This window comes from Pholcus phalangioides, unplaced genomic scaffold (genome assembly GCF_987345545.1).
Source record: "Pholcus phalangioides strain wild (caught in Gottingen) unplaced genomic scaffold, Ppha-v1.0 ptg000017l_1, whole genome shotgun sequence".
NCBI classification, from domain to species: domain Eukaryota; kingdom Metazoa; phylum Arthropoda; class Arachnida; order Araneae; family Pholcidae; genus Pholcus; species Pholcus phalangioides.
The window spans coordinates 12,019,658-12,036,139 of record NW_028301610.1 but is presented as its reverse complement, the minus strand read 5'-3'; the positions used below and the strand labels follow the sequence as shown (position 1 = coordinate 12,036,139).

At 39.4% G+C, this 16,482-nt stretch overlaps 1 protein-coding gene and 1 pseudogene across 3 annotated transcripts in view; both read left to right on the top strand.

Annotated features, from left to right (window-relative positions):
* LOC149072388 (cyclic AMP-dependent transcription factor ATF-3-like) overlaps positions 1-7,281 on the top strand; it is a 35,429-nt gene extending 28,148 nt beyond the window's left edge. The window contains exons 2-4 of the mRNA XM_089246956.1: positions 2,106-2,620; positions 4,161-4,268; positions 5,802-7,281. Of these exons, the coding sequence (XP_089103082.1) occupies positions 2,171-2,620; positions 4,161-4,268; positions 5,802-5,987 (744 nt within the window). The 5' untranslated portion in view covers positions 2,106-2,170 and the 3' untranslated portion in view covers positions 5,988-7,281. The remainder of the gene's footprint in view (positions 1-2,105; positions 2,621-4,160; positions 4,269-5,801) is intronic.
* Positions 7,282-7,558: 277 nt separating this feature from the next.
* Positions 7,559-15,109, top strand: LOC149072387 (chromobox protein homolog 3 pseudogene; annotated as a pseudogene). 2 transcript variants are annotated; one of them, XR_016194380.1, is made up of 3 exons: positions 7,575-7,681; positions 11,774-11,928; positions 14,330-15,085. The product of XR_016194380.1 is annotated as a chromobox protein homolog 3 pseudogene, transcript variant X2 (transcript). The 2 variants fall into 2 exon arrangements; XR_016194379.1 differs by lacking the exon at positions 11,774-11,928 and having other exon boundaries at positions 7,559-7,681; positions 14,330-15,109.
* The last annotated feature ends 1,373 nt before the right edge of the window (positions 15,110-16,482 follow it).

Below are 16,482 nucleotides of genomic sequence, written 5' to 3'. Positions count from 1 at the left end.
ACTCTAGTTTGAACTTTGGTATTTTACTGAATGCATTGATTGCCAGAGCACCACCGATCGTGGTGGCTTCCAGGCGTGTATCGGCGGAGAATGCCGCCTGACCACTTCATCGAAAAAACTCAACTCACTGCTTCTAATTCTTCGCGCGTGCTTCACGCCTACGCGCTTAACCACAAAGTCAGAAAATAATGAACAGTTGCAAACAAACTATACATCAAAGTAACAAGAAAACAAGAAGCTTAAATTAACATGTCCGTGTGTCAAGTTGTGTTTGAAAATGATGTTGGATTTCGACCTTCTATTACGTATACTATACGGATTTAGTTTATCGTTTTGTTTTTTTTTCCTCAATTCAATCAAGTCAGTTTCGGAGCCAGAGGCGGATTTAACGGCGGGCATACCGGGTGCTCTTCTGGGCTCTGACTTCTGAAGGGCCCCGTAAAACCCCAACTTTACACTTATTTATAATTTAAGGGACTCGATATTTTCTTCTGCACCCGGGACCTCGACCGATTGTAATCCGCCTCTGTCTGGAGCTTAAACACGAATACGTGAAATTACGATGAAATAAAAATAATCATGACCAATGGAATTTTATGAAGTAGGCCTACTAATCTTGGGCTTGATGTTCCAAACCCCAACTCGGGCCACCTTTTCCCCTTAATATTTTGCATAAGATTTCATATACAAGTAATATTAGTAGGCATATAGTTTTACTGCACAAAATCATACATTAACTAACAAATAATTCTCTATACAGACGGGCCACCACATTTTTTTTCTCACACGTGTTCGGGCATTCGGGCATTTGTTCGTGTTAACCGAATACAGTAAAACCTGTCAGTTTGGACATCTCTGCATCTTGGACAGCTCCCTACATTGGGAAGCTGTTTAAATGAAACCAGTCCTTGAAATTTTCAGAAAGTTTAAAGAAGAGGTTCTCAATCATTTTCGCCAAGGAACAAAAAATTAGCTATGAAAATTAATTGTGAAAAACTGATTATTGATTTATTAGTTAATTAGTTCTTTTTCTATTTATTCTCTGTCGCAAAGATAATTTGAGTTCACACGGGTGAATCGGCGAAAAGTTTTTCATCTTTTGTCGAAGGATCGATCGAGACAGATTTATCCTTCCCTATAGTTTATACACAAGGCAAAAGAAAACACAGTGAGAAAAATGTTTTGCCACCTACGATTTAATAGGCCCGAAAGATGAACGTGGTGTAACAACCGTAAGACGTGTCATTGGTCATTAAACTAAGCAACAAATAAGGTTTAGCATCTAGTATAATCTACAATCTTTTCATTTTATTCCTCACAAATTTTGTGATTTACCTATTACATTGTTCTCCTAATGGCCTCTTAATTTCATTCACAGTTTGCTAATAATTTTACGGCTGTAATCCCTCTCGTAAATTTGCTCCTCAGAATCATGGATAATTTTTGCTTTCTTCTGCTTGTGATAGACGAGTTAAACAGGTCAAACTATGAAGTGAAATTCTTTAATCAGTCGGATAATAAAAACATATTTAACCTCACTTGGCCGTCATTTTACTAAACAACGACACTTGCCATCGATTATCATAATGGAGTTGCTTGTGAGTAATTAGTGTTTATCGCATTAACCGATTATTTCAAGGTCGAATCTAAAAATTACGCGTAACGAGAGTCGAACTTTGTTACCTCATGTTCACGAAGTGTTTTGTATAGTCAGTTAGGGAATTTCTATCTAATTGTATACAACCTGTCAAAGTATTAACGTGTTGAAACAAGAGAATGTGATTAATCCTGTAAACAAAACCACCAGAGATGATAAAAGAGATAAAAGAAGTTCTTATCTAACAGCTAATGATGACATACTTTGATAGCGTATAGAAATGCGGTGGTGGGGCAAAAAAAAAGAAAATATTTCGTATATCTCTTGTGATATTTACCCATATTTTAGTAAACTCATCTGTGTATCCCCAGAGGGGAATGTGCTTCTTTGATTGATCTCCAGTGCTTTGAATGTAAACATAGAATACTGTGGTTAGAATGAGTTTGCATACAATTTTTTTAGCGACATACGTGTATAGCTGTGAAATTTTCCTTGTTCTTTATTTCAGAAGAAACTGCTGAACATTCTTGAAAAGACACTTGTCTTGTGCAGGTTTGGATTCGATGTTCCACCATGTTTGGATCAATTGGTCCGACTTCCCCATCGGAGTATTTGCCACCATTCAATATTTTGGACCCGATGTACTACCCATCCTGCGAGCAAATGATGCAGCAGCAGCCACAGCAACAGCATCAGCAATTGCAGATAGATTCATCCGAGACCGATGGTCACAGTTCGGCGCCACCAACACCAGACGTGATCTCGGATATAATAAGTCTAACAGGTCCAGCAGCATACCTATCGGATTTGTCCAGTGGTTCTTATGGTGACATGACATCGCCTGAAGATTATCAATCTCTTTCTCCCCCATTATTTTCGCCAACGTCGGTTGACGTGTCTCGAGTCCAGGCGACGAGATCGAAACTCATCAAGGAAGGGCTCAAACTGACCATTCAGTCTAGAAGAATTGTGCACGGTCTTGACACATTGCGGCCAGAATTCAAGCAGCCTCTTAAGGAAGAGGTAAGTTTATCTGAGAACGGTGAAAAGTGACTGGGTTCCCTGCCAAATGCGGAAAACGCTTCCCAAATTTATGCATCACAAATAAACATTGATTTTAGAGCGGAGTCCGAAAAGAAATTCATATGAAAATAATAGACGCTCATACCCAGGACCGGACTTAAGCAGGTGCGAAGGGTGCGAACGCACCGGGCTGCTAAAACTTAGGGGCAGCAAAATGAGATAAAAATACTTTAATTAAATTTAAACTTAACTTAAAACTCTGTTCCAGGGCAGGGAACTCTTAGTATTCAGACATTGAACCCTCAGGACTAGGGTTTTGACACCCCCCCCCACAATTTGCTAATGGGGGGTAGTAGGTGGATCTGGAGTCCCGGGCGCTGGACCAACGGGCAGCTGAATTCTTCTTTTAATCAATAAATTAAAAATTACACGGGGGAGGTAAAATGTGCGCTTGCTCCTGCTGAAAGAATATCTAGTTGTGGCCCTGGATAGATAGATGATCGGTTGTCTGGCACCGACAACCCTTCAACTATGATTCCTACCTACAAATATTGTAGAGTAGTAGCTCAACCTTTTCAAGCCCGCGGCCCGGTTTCATTCATTTTTGCGAGTCGAAGGCCCGATCAAACACACGAATGAGGAAAAATGAAACGGCTAATCCCTCGCGGCCCGGTATGAATGATATCAGGGCCCGGTAGTGGGCCGCGGCCCGGCGGTTGAGAAACACTGTTGTAGAGCAGTAGAGGAGGGGTACACTTGTACATTTTTTGCTGGGCAGCGGGAACTATTGTCCAAATTTATTGCCGAATGGCTTTCTTATTACCATGAAAGAGTAGTTTGATAGTGATTCTGGGGTGCCAAAGAAAACCTGGCGAGCACCAGAATGCCCACGGACATTAGGGGAATGGGAAAACCAGTTTTAGAGGGCCACAAAGCTTTGAACATGGCCGCAAAATAATAATTTGGTCCATCCCTGCTCAAGCTGTTGCTGTTAGATGTATCATAACAGAAAGTACGGTTATGATTGGTCAAATTAAACCGTCTCCCCCCACTCCCGAGAAGATACTGCGTATGCCTTCCACTTTGTTTTAACTCAGATTCATCTAACAGCAACCATAACATAAATAACGGTTGTTGGTTCACATCAGCGTAAAAATAGAAAAACTCTGAAAGTACGTTGACAAAGCGAGAAAGTGCCGAATAAGAAAAAACTGTTTGATCGAGGTCGAGACTGTTATCGGTGAATTCCCAAACTACCTCAAGAGCAGGTGTTAGCAAGAACTCAACGAGATATCAACAGGTGTTTTACCACAGTTAATGAGAAAACCCAAATCACGATCCTGTCTAAGATTTCACTGAAAAAGCCCGTTTTTATCATATGAGAATCATGAGAACTTCATTGCATCCCTTCAAAAGTGGCCCCTTAAGTTGTTCAATGGAATGGTTAATGATTTGAAGAAAAAAATGTAACTCTTGTTATATATATATATATATAAATCCTTCAAAATTTAATTATAATTTCCCTCAATATATTTTACAGCTAACTAAGGAAGATGAAGACAGGCGCAGGAGAAGGAGGGAACGAAACAAAGTAGCTGCAACCAAATGCAGGAATAAAAAGAAAGAGAGAACCGGTAGGCTTGCAGTGGTAAGTCACACTTTACTTAATGACCTCACACATTATCTTTTGTTAACCCAAAGTTAATAAAAATTGAAGACAATATTTTCTTAGCCTTGATGAGATCCAGTGGCATAACGAGGAAAAGAAACGGATTTGAAAAACCCCGTTGGTAGCGTGACTGATAGTCACGATCCTAGGATCAAAAGCTTTCCTTAAGTATGGGATGTGGAATAGTTTACAAAGTTTAGAAATCTTTATATCTTCAACTTTATTACGACCATTTTAATGGATGGGGGAAAAAAGGAAAGAAAATTTAGAAATTATCGTATTTTATTGAGATTAATAAAAGTAAGATTGGTGGTGCTTTGAATCCACCCATGGGTAGACCCCTCCAGTCATTTGATAGCACAACCTTATGATTGTGTGGACTCGTGTTTTAATCTGCTCTGACTAGTAGGTCCAAGGCTAATTAGCCCCCTTAATGATCGGGGGCGAGATATCTCGGCCCTGCGTAAATGCAAGAAACACATCCGGGCTCTTCCCCGCCCCCCTTCCTTCTTCATTGGTAACCCTGTTGAAAAAATTGTCTTTTTTTTTCTTTTCCTCATTATTATTTTTTTTATCTTTTCTTTCCCCGCCACAGTTTTACGATTAAAAAAATACAACATACACAAAGAAAAGATACCTGGCAGAGGGAGACAAAATGAAAACCTGCTGTTCCTCTCATCTTTTTCCCCCTTCATTTTCCATGTGTAAACAATGACACCAGTTTTTGAGATTTATCTCTGCTAGTTCAACTACATGTCATCCAGTTTTCAAAAGCCTGTACGTAAAGGGGTTAAGCCATTAGCGTTCATCAAGTTGCTATAGTGAGATAAATGGTTCTTTGAAGCACCCTGAAATTCTGTCTATTGTGTCACATTAAGAATATAGATGGTTTCCTTGCTATGTGTCAGGAAGAATCAGGATTCATCCGACTTGATATAATTTCCGTATTTCAGAGCCACAGAAACGTAACTCCAACTCCTGCAACTTTCAAAAACTGCGTTTTAAACTGTTATATTTTTCTGACGGGTTTCCTGCAATAAGTGCAATCAATCATTCGAGGGTGCAGGGTATTGTAATGTGGTAGGCCTTCTCATAGTGCAACCTTGGAAATGCTAATTACACTACAAGTCATTGCACCCCTTGATCATTGTTTGGCGCAACGTAATCTTGATGGTCCGTGCACCAATAAAAAACAAACTCTAATCCAATCCGAAGGTGCACATGCACCCTCGAATGGGAGATAGCACATATCACAGCAAATCCGTTGGAAAAATATGATATTTGCTTTTGGGGCAGTGCTGTTGTACACTTTCTAAAATCACCTGCTACCGCCTTTGCTATTGCGATTCTACCGCACATTCTATGAACAAAAATGATTGTTTATGTGTCTTATATCACCTCTTAAAGTTCGTCCCATGAGTTTAGAATCACCCTGTACAACATTGTTCTTGTGTATTGAAGTATGTTTCTGATACGTATTTTTTTTCAATTTTATTGTTTCCCTTTCACCAGGAGTCTGAAACATTGGAAGTGAACAACACAGCCCTGAGATGCGAGATCAACACACTTGAACGTGAGCGGAAAGAACTTGTCGATCTACTCCGTGGTCATCTGCCTCAGTGTGGACTTCCGATGTCTAGAGCGTCGTGTGAACACGCGCAGAACGGTCCAACATGGCCATCTGCCGTTCTTGGCTGAAGAGATTAACACGGAATGGCATTCTTGCGCCTCCAATGTTTATCTTTTACAATTATTGTCTGCAAGAACTGCCATTTTTCTCAATGGTTATGGTTTGTTTTGATTGCAGACACTGGCTCAGGGCTAGTGCGACGTCATCCCTCCGAGCCATCGCCCCGTTACTAATGGGAAAAGGAGCTGAATTCAATCGGTTTAACGCCGTGATTATAGGTTAGAAAAGATTTTGAAGAAGGAGTATGTCCATATATGGATTTATTGATTAACCACGGTGAATCTGAAACAATGTGGGGAAATATTGCAGAAGGAATGTTTCATTGAACCCCAGTGATTTAAGACTCGAATGCATTGAGTCATGATGAGAGCCTAAATCATGAATATACCACATGGCAACGTAGCCCAACTTTGTCGTTTTTGAAAAAGCGTTGATAATAACATCTGTTGACCATGTAGTTCCTGATACGAGACACATAATTATTGGCCCGACATTGACGAGCAAACTAAGGGGGATCTTCAAATGAACTTGAAGTGAATAGGAATATTATACTGTATCTTTTAGCCATTTTTCCTTTTTTCATTTCCAAGTTCTTATGAATATCTTCTAATTACGAACGAGTTTCTATTGCTCGATGTATTTCGCTGTCGGTGCCCATCCAGTTGACTAAACCCAACTGTGAATATTGAGATCAAAGTTCGAAATATTGGCTGAGGAGGTTGATAATGTTGCAAGGTTTGCTCTGAGCCAATATATTTTTGTTATTTTTTATGTAATATTTTATATACTAATATAGTTACAAAATGTATAAAATTACGTATACTGTAGCATAGCAAATCTATTGCTTTCAATGACATCGGGCAAAACAAAGGATTTAATAATGACAGCAGATATTGACAAAGAATTTGTTACGAATGGATTTTCGACAGAATCATCATTAATAAAATACAATATCTTGCCCGATTATGCTACTGATAGTACTGTAAGTATAGAAAAGTTTGTTTTTTAATATGGAATAAAATGCTTGATATAAAGCGTGTATTAATTAGAAAAAAGTTTAATGCTGATTACGTAATTATGTAACAATTTAAAATAGTATGTTATTGTAAGCTTAATATCCATAACTCGATTATTGTACTTTTTGTATGTGTATATATATATTTGTGTTTTCTTATATATTGTTCGGTCCTTAAATATATCTACCTATCTACACATATACAATAAACATTTATGCAATACTACTGTATATAATCTTTGTATTTATGAATATTTTGTCATGTAATGATATGGCACGTTTCATTGAAATAAAAAATAATACATTTATTTTCTTGCTCACCGCTCTGTGTTTTTTGTGAGGTAAGACCAAAGTTTTAAAGCTAACTGAAGCTAAACTATATATTCTAGAAACCTTGGCTAAACTCAACGAGACTTGACAAGACGCCATATTTTTTGGCTTCCTTCCGAGACCGGTTTTCGGATATTGAGAAAAGATAGAGCCAACGTAAGCATCGAAAACGAGTTATTATGTCGCCAAAGGCCAAACAACATTGTATACGTTTTCCCTAGTAAACTGTGGCTCACAAAATTGGCGATCATTGTAAGATGCCAGCATTCTGTTGAGAATACGCTCCTGGAAGATAAAATTTTTTACCTCGGTTGAAAGCTTTCTGTTATCCATGCTAACAAGGGCTAATTGTCACAGGTAATCCATGTTTTCGCATGTTTTTAATTTCGAGAAACTTGTGATTATACAATTTTGTTTAGAACTGAGCAATGCACATGCTCAGAGGCATATTTATGGGGGGTCGTCTAAGTGAGCTATTGTAAGTTCAAATGGGTGGTGAATGATGTTAAGGGAATGGAGGAGGATCATCAAGAAAATTGGACTAGAACGCGAGAGAAGGGTATCAAAATCGTGAATTCACCTCTGTACGTGATGATCGAATGATTCTCGCTATTCAAATATGCTATGTTCACACAACATTTTAGCGTATTAACTCATTATGCGTTTCACGATGTATATTGAGATCGAATACTCAAGTAATCTATTTGCAATATAAGTTGAACCCTAGTTGGGATCCAGGGCTGAATATCGGGGAGGGTGAATTTACGTCCCGTATTTTTTATGGGATGGAACCATCATATTCCATTGTCTATATTTCCGTCGGTGATTCCGGTGATCGTCCTTATAAAAATTATCGTAGGATGAAGTCAAGCGTCACGTGAACAAGTTATGGGGTTAAGTGAAATACTAACATTAAGATTCGTAAAGATGCGCTACTTAAAACACATTTTCGCAATCGCACAGATTTCATCAGCAATTCAACACATTGACACAAAAGTATAACACTATATACAAAACTGCTATAATGTTTCGATAGTTTATCGAGCTTTTATCCTATTTCTCGAATCGGCAACCGAGACATGTGCCCAGCATAATCCATGAATTTTAAGGGAGGGGCACCCCGAAAAAAATTTCAAAATTTAAGTTTTACATATTTTTCTTTCTCATCCTTGTTGAAGTTTTGAATGAGAGATTTGAATACCCTGATCAGAATGCAAAATAAGCGAATGCTTTAGCATGGTTCAGAATTTTAACAGCTATTATGCATAATTCCTACATAATATCCGGTAAACCTCAAAGAACGCTATACGGGGCCCGAACTTACAAGGAAATGACCCTGGTTATTGGTTTGATTGTAATAGAAAATTTTTCTATTTGGTAATTTATAACCACATTATGCCCTATGGAAGTGATGAAAATGTTTCCATTAGTAAAATGTGGTATTTTTTTTATAACAGCTGTTTCTCAGCAAAATCTAAATCCAACGAAAGAAAAGTAACCATTCCTTGACTAAGGTCGGTATTACACTGTAAAATTTTGATGAAATCCCTTTTATAAAACTTGAAAAATGCAGCCAATAAGGTCACCGGTTGCATTTTCTAGAATGTAGCCAATAACCTTATTGGTTAGATTTTTCAAGTTTTATAAAAGGGATTTCATCAAAATTTTACAGTGTAATACCGGCCATAGTCCGGAATTACACTATAAAAGTTTGATAAAATCTTTTATAAAACTTGCAAAATTCAACCAGTAGGTGCGTCGGTTGCATTCAAGTAAATGCAACCGGTGATCTTATTGGTTGAATTTTTCACGTTTTATCAGAGCTTTGACAAAACTTTTATAGTGCGTGTCGGTCACATTTAAGCGAATGTAACCAATAGGATTATTGGTTGCTTTTTTCAAGTTTTGTAAGAGATCTTTTGATAAAAGTTTTGTAGTGTAATCCCGGGCTTTAGATATTTATTCAAGTACAGTTCTCAGTTAGTTGATTTTGAAAGATCGATGGAAACTAATCCAACTTTCTCAATTAGAACCGAAAGCATTGACCCCCCCCCCCCCACAAGGGTGGACTGACAACGCTCCATCCCCGGGGCGATTTTCATTTTTTTCACGCTATAAATTTACTATGGAGGGGCCCCGCTGAAGATCTCAGCCTACGGGCCCTGCTCCAGGATATGGGGACCATGATCGAAAGTTGCCTTTTGAGTGTTTTAAGCTGCTTTGTTGTGGCTTTCTCGATGTCTTGAATCGATTCAAAACGTTTACTTTTTATGGCCATTTTGATTCTAAAGCCAGGATTACACTATAAAAGTTTGGTAAAAGATATTGGTTTTTTTTTTTCTAGTTTTGTAAAATAAGTCTACTACTTACCTGGTTACATTCGCTCGAATGTAACCAGGAGACTTACTGGTTTTTTTTCCCGAAGTTTTTTGTAAAAATATTTTTTACCAAACTTAGTGTTATCCCAGCCTTGGTGAAAGGTTCAAGTGATGCGAATGCGACACATTTGCCTCGTGTCCAAAATGTTAAATGACTAGTAGAGCCGCAGACGTTAAGAACATTTGCGATTCCCTTAATAGTTAATTGCCTATTTGATCTAATGTCGCATTCTCAAGCCTGGTTTTTCTAGGAGCAGGTTTTCTGTGCATCGTCCACTCGCCGATAGGGAAAGCTGTACGACTGTTTCCTTCAGAGCGCAATACGCCTCACGACAGCACTTTACGTCGGGCGTGATTGGCCGACTGCTTCTGAAAGGGTCAAAAGCGTTGTGCGCCGCGCATTTCACCCATTTTTTTCCATTGTTTTCTTTCCCTTCAAACCGGAGCATGCAGACGACAGAATTGCTGATGCCAGGGTACTATATAGCCACCCTAAGCTGATGCGCCACGCTAGTTTTAAATTAAGTTACGTTTCTGCCGACACGAAATGGTCCTATTCGGTTCACGCGGCGCAGAAAAACCTGCTCCTAGAAAAAACCCAGCTTTACTCCGATGAAAGACGAGAGCGGTTAGCACCATACGGTGAATTCCCCCGACACACAAGGAGTGGTCATCGGAACGCTGTTTTTCGCGTAGGAACCGGTTTCATAATATAATATAAACTTTCGTCAAGGCCACAACTAGGAGGGAGCAGGTGGATCTGCCGCCCCGGGCGCTGGACCAGAAGGGGCGCAAATTTCACACTTTTTACCTCCTTCAACATTACAAGGGGACACCAAAATGCATGCTTGCCCCTGCTGACCAAGCTTCTAGTTACGGCTCTGCCTTTCGTGAAGTGGTGCGTGATTATCCGCGATCGTCTGGAAACTCCAGTTAATTCTTCATCCCCTTCCCCACAAAGCGCGTGCGTAAAAAAAACCATGCGTCAAGTGACGCTCGTTGTAGCATCTGCCTTAGAATTTAGTTTTTCGATGTTGAAAGACGTTCTGATCTCTCGTATTCAACAGATTCTGCTACAGTAGAACCTCTAAACAACGGACGCCCATAGGATTTAAGATTTTGTTCGCTAACGAGGAGTATTCGTTAATGCGTGATGGTAAAATACATTGATGTTATTCAAAAGTGTCCGTTAACAAGTTTACGCTAACGGTATCCGTTATGAGAGGTTCCTATGTATTGTGAAATTGCTCGAACCACTTCTAAAGCTAGTCGTCCACTGGAAGTTACTATGCGCGATAACAAGTTGCGTGTATGCGCAATACTAATACAGCTGTAGTAGCTTACAGTGAACGACCAGCCTAAATTTTCATACTTACTGCTAAGGCCTAGCTAACCGATAATGTGGTGGTCGGTGACGGATTCTCGTCGCGAGGACCCAGGTTCATATTCCACCGTCGCCATAGTTGTCGGCTGAAGCTGTTTTCTGTGGTTCGATTTCGAGGCGGGAATGCGAGCCGATCTCCCCGTTAGTGTCTCGCCACACAGCAACAGGCGTACAGCAGTACATTTATTCAATCATTACACTTCACTCATAGTTTCAAAAACTTCTGATGTCTTCGACCACCTGCTAAAATCTCTTCATTGAGACACCGGTGGGTCATGATGTGGTTAGGATGAGGGCGCAATACGAGCCCTCAAAAATGATGTTACTAGATTTCATCATGGAGAGACTGCCTAGGTTGGCTCATGCATTAATATTGCCCTGGTTAAGGAAAGTGGAATACCATGCACTTATCGTCCTCAATCTTAGGACAAAAACCAGATTTTTGTTCAAAGTGACGTCTAATCGTTAAAAAAAAAGCGACATATAGAACGATTGGTTGTAGCGATAATTCTGACGTCACACTTTGCACAAAGATGGCCAATTAATCATCTTGGGTTTTCAAGAGCTCTAGCTAATCAACTTTAATATTCATTTAGCCTTTTTTTTTTACATTTTGAAAGAATTTCATGTTATGAATTCCGTGATTATAACGGCTCTTTAAAAAAACCTCAACATTTGCTTTCGTAGCAGATTGTTTGAATCGACCTAGTTGAGATGTTACAAATCGCTCTCTATGCCGATATGACCGGAGTTTGGAAACGATGAAAAAGTATAAAAGTTGAGACGTTACGTACACACTTCTATAAGTGTGCGACAATTCACATCTTCAAGTTCTGAATGACGTAAGTGGTACACGGCAACAAAATTCAACGCATTTTTTTAATCACTTTTTATACTAAATGTGACCGGTAAATAGGGTCAATCACCCGTTTTTCCAAAAATATGAATAGCCCGACGCGCAAACTTTACGTTCTTCCCAATGTTACCTAACATCTGCTCTTGTTTCTCAATTTCTAGACAGTCGTTTGTTCATGCGGTAGCTGGCAACGTAAGAGTTGTTGCATTGCGTAATGAAGCACAGAATCGATATGAAATTGTTTCAAATTGGTGTAAAACTGCAATGGAAACTACGAAATGCTGTGTGTGTTCGGAGATGAAACCATTTCCGCAAGACGGTATTTCAGTTTGTGGATTGTACTAGGGAAACACCAAATTTCGTCTGCAGTAACAATTGACTGTAAACACGTGGCATCGATGAAGTCTTCGCACGTCTCTAATCGCTGTTTTGTTCATCGCTTAGGTGATGGATGAACCTCGCACAAAGTTTGCATTTACCCAAATCCTCGGTCACAATGATTCGAACGATTTCACGTGAAAGATTTAAATTCCAACCGACGAACAAACGCCGATCTCGTGACAATAACTACCGAACATTTTTGTCGCCGCTCTGCTCGTCACCGGTCTCCCATGACGATGCTCATCTTCGACGCTTTCATGACCTTCATGGAAGCGTGTGAACTATGGAAATACTTGTAGAAAGACGTCGCTCTCCCTTAATACAATATATGTATATGGAAAACTGACTGCACATGAAGAGATGTTTCAGAAAAGCATAGTAATCTCTACCCTCACGGGGACTCGAACCCCGGTCTCGTTTGCCGGACGAGTGCTCTACCATCTAAGCTATGAAGAGAACATTCCCTCCTTGGAGCGTATGTATATGCTGAATGGCTTCGTGCTATGAACGGTGGCAATATTCTGCTAATAGCTCGCAAATGACATCAGGGCCACCAGATGGCTATGGCAAGACCATCTGTCAGCTGTCGTATGAACCGCCGAAATATTTTGAGAAACAAGCGCAGAGATGTTGGGTAACATTGGGAACATAGGCGGAATAGACTTCAAAGGCTGGGGGGGGGGCAGGATGTCAATTCATATATATATATATATATATGCATATACATTAATCAGTCTGAGTCATTGACGCGCTGGAAGGGGGGTGGGGCACAGCCCCCGCCGTATCTCCACCCATGATTTGGGAAGACCTTAAAGCTCATTCGACAGCACGTCGGGCTATTCGTTTTCGAAAGGAGGGGTGATTAACCCTACTTACCGGTCATACTTTGTACATAGTTCTATCATAAATACTTTGATTACACTAATGGAAAAAGAACATCAAAAGAAAATGTGCTTGATCAATTCCAAAGCAGAAACTTTGCGTACTGACAACGGCATTCAATGGCTTAAAGCATTGTAGATTCCGTGTGCGCCTTTGATTTACATTGAGTCTGGGATGGTTATCTGTCTAGATTACACGGGAAATTTGACTTATCGATCAAAGACATGCTCGATTAGAGATGTGTGGGATACAATCAAGATTTAAACTCAAATGGCATACTGTTTATGATACTGACGTACAAACTTTTGTTTAACGTCTTCTGCGTTTGGCAGATGTCTTACGCTTGTGACTCGGAAAAAGTTTGTCCATGGCCATCATAATTGTAGGAGCACCTATTTTCCAGCTTTGGCATGTGCTCTTGGCTACGATTCTATTGGAACGGAATCTTTGGGCACCCAACCCAGAATTTTTCATTGCGGTGGGAAGTGGATAGCTATATATTAAATTTATGGTGTAAAATAAATATGGGTCATGGCTAATTGCTAATCTTAACTGTACGCCAGTGGTAGCCAACGATGTGCAGCATCGCTCGATCTTTATTCATTATGTTCGTCTTTTTCTGATAAGAGTTGGTTAGTGTTTTCGTGTTCGGAAGCCACCCACGAAGCGTTCGATGTCGTGGTTTTCGTCTCAATGAAATATGGCAGGTGTAGTAAAAATTGCTCTTCCAACTTACGAAAACGTACCATATTTTGAACACCGGTTCATAGATCAGGGTGTGCTTAAGCATTGAAATATTAGCTGCCTGACTTGGCTGTGTTGCTCATAAAATCTAACCCTTATCTCTAATGAAATAACTGAGCTGATTGATACTGATAAGCACAATGATTCAGTGAACGCAGTTCCATAGAAACGAAAACTTCCTTCAGAATGTATAAAAATAGTATGAACAGATTGATGTTTGATAGTACCTGCTGGCACCTGTAAAACATACGAAAGTAGTTACCATCAGTCATTCTATTTGGAAAAAGGTTTCGTTCTAAAATCAGTAAATGGCTCTGAAGTTCTGCTGTTTGGATATTTTTTAGCGGTCTTAAAAACAATAGTTTTTCCATCTCTTGCAGATGAGTTCTATAAGATCAAAGTCTCGGAAGAGAAGTTTAAAGCAACCTGAAGAATGCATAGTCGAAGAAAAGCAACATGAAGAATACATAGTCGAGGAAGTGGTCGATAAAAGATTTAACAATGGAAGAGTGGAATATCTACTTAAATGGAAAGGTTATTCGGAAGAACAGAATACTTGGGAGCCCGAGGAACACTTGAACTGTCCTGATATCATTGAAGAGTATGAAGAACGAATGAAGGCTCAGAATAAAGACAGATCCAAAGAGATTTCCGTGAATTCTGATTTTTTCCAAGAAAATCGTAAGGTCATAAGAGATGTTGGTGAAATCGGTCAAGCCACCGTTACCTCAAATAATAAAAAACCCGAATATTACGCTGTTGTGATGCCAGAAAGGAGATGTCAGAATAAATATCTCGATCGAATTCAAAATTTTCAACCAGAGCGAATAATCGGAGTTATTAGAAATTCCGACGATGAACTGATATTGCTCGTCAAATGGATGAATGCCGATTTGGCTGATCTTGTACCAGCAAAGGTGGCCAATGAAAAGTGGCCACATTTAGTTATCAAATTTTATGAGAAACGCATCACGTGGCACGAGACGTCAGGCCGCGATTAAAATCGGGAATAATTCACGATTGTTTTTTTATACATTTTCGTATCGGTTCTTTATCGTACGTGTTCAAATCTCGTATCATTATAAATGTCGATATTTGTGAATGAAGTATTTTCTTTGAGTTGTTAGACAATAAAAAAAACCTATTTTTTTTTTCTCTACAAATCCGTTCAGTATAAATTTATTTAATGATACATTTCAGATTGGTTTTAGCTAGTTAAGGATGGTATTCACTGACATGGTTTAAACCATACTTTCCCCACCTTTTTCGTCCCATCGCCCCCCAAAGCTATCTAACCCATAGGATCCTATGTTATACCCGTAGTTTCTACCGCTCCCTGAAACTTTCCATCGCCCCCCAAGGGGGCGTTAAAGCACAAGTTGGGAATTGCTGGTTTATAGTTACAATTTTTGGATCTGAGATTGGCACGGATTGGTTAAATTTAGGATTTTAACCAATCCGTGTCAATCGATCTCCTATCCAAAAATTGTGACTAAGGTTTGAAGTTCTAGAAATTTTTTTTTATCCATTTATAAAATTAGTAACTTCATTTTGTACACGATATACTATCTTTCTATAGTTTTCACTAACTGCATGTACCAATCATTTACAATAAGAAAGGCCCAGATTACACTATAAAAGTTTTAGAAAGTTCTTTTATAAAACTTAAATTCAATCGATAAGCGTATCTTGCATTCGAGCGAATGCGAAAATACTAATAAGCCTATAGTTACAACTTTCATAAAATATCTTTATAGTGTAAGTGTGTGAACATAGTGCATCCATATTTCCGATTCTGAAATCCCGCGTCGTCTTAGATTGGTTAAAAACACGAATTTCAACTATTTTTAGCTTGAAATGCAGGTTTTTAACCAATCGGAGACGACGCGGGTTTCCGGAATCGGAAATATGGACGCACTATCTTCACACACTTAGACTAATATTATTCACCGGTACTCACTACACATCCCGGCTCCTAGAGCAGAGGAACTTTTTTCTAGTCGCGAGCACTCCCTGTATCCATCGTCAAAAGAATAGCGGCACCCTTTTCTGCAAGTTCGACTTACCAATGCATGAAATTAGAATGATTTCAATCCCAGAATGCAATTTGTACGAGGTGGTTTAGTTGGAACGTTGATCAAGTGCTCGCAAGCATGAAATCTGACACAAGCATCGAACACTCTGGGCGCTTCAGGAAGCACCGTGTTGAAGATGCCTGTCCTAAGAAAGGTGCTACTTTGACGTCACTGCATTTATAGTGAAGCAAAATTTAGAAAATTGATTTTCTGAGACGCGATACATTTCCCCCTTTCAATGTTTAGCATTTGTTTTCCAATTGGTTACTGTCCCATCCTTTCGCGATCCATCCTCCGTTGATAGAAAGGGTCCTTCCTAAATCCTTTTTTTTCTTCTGTTCTATCCCCTCAAGCTGAAGAATGGGCGAAAGACATCGGAACTTCAAATTTAGGTATTTCTGCAGTATATTCCAATCCAAAATTGCATCGTGATGACAACTCACGAGCACCATAGTGCT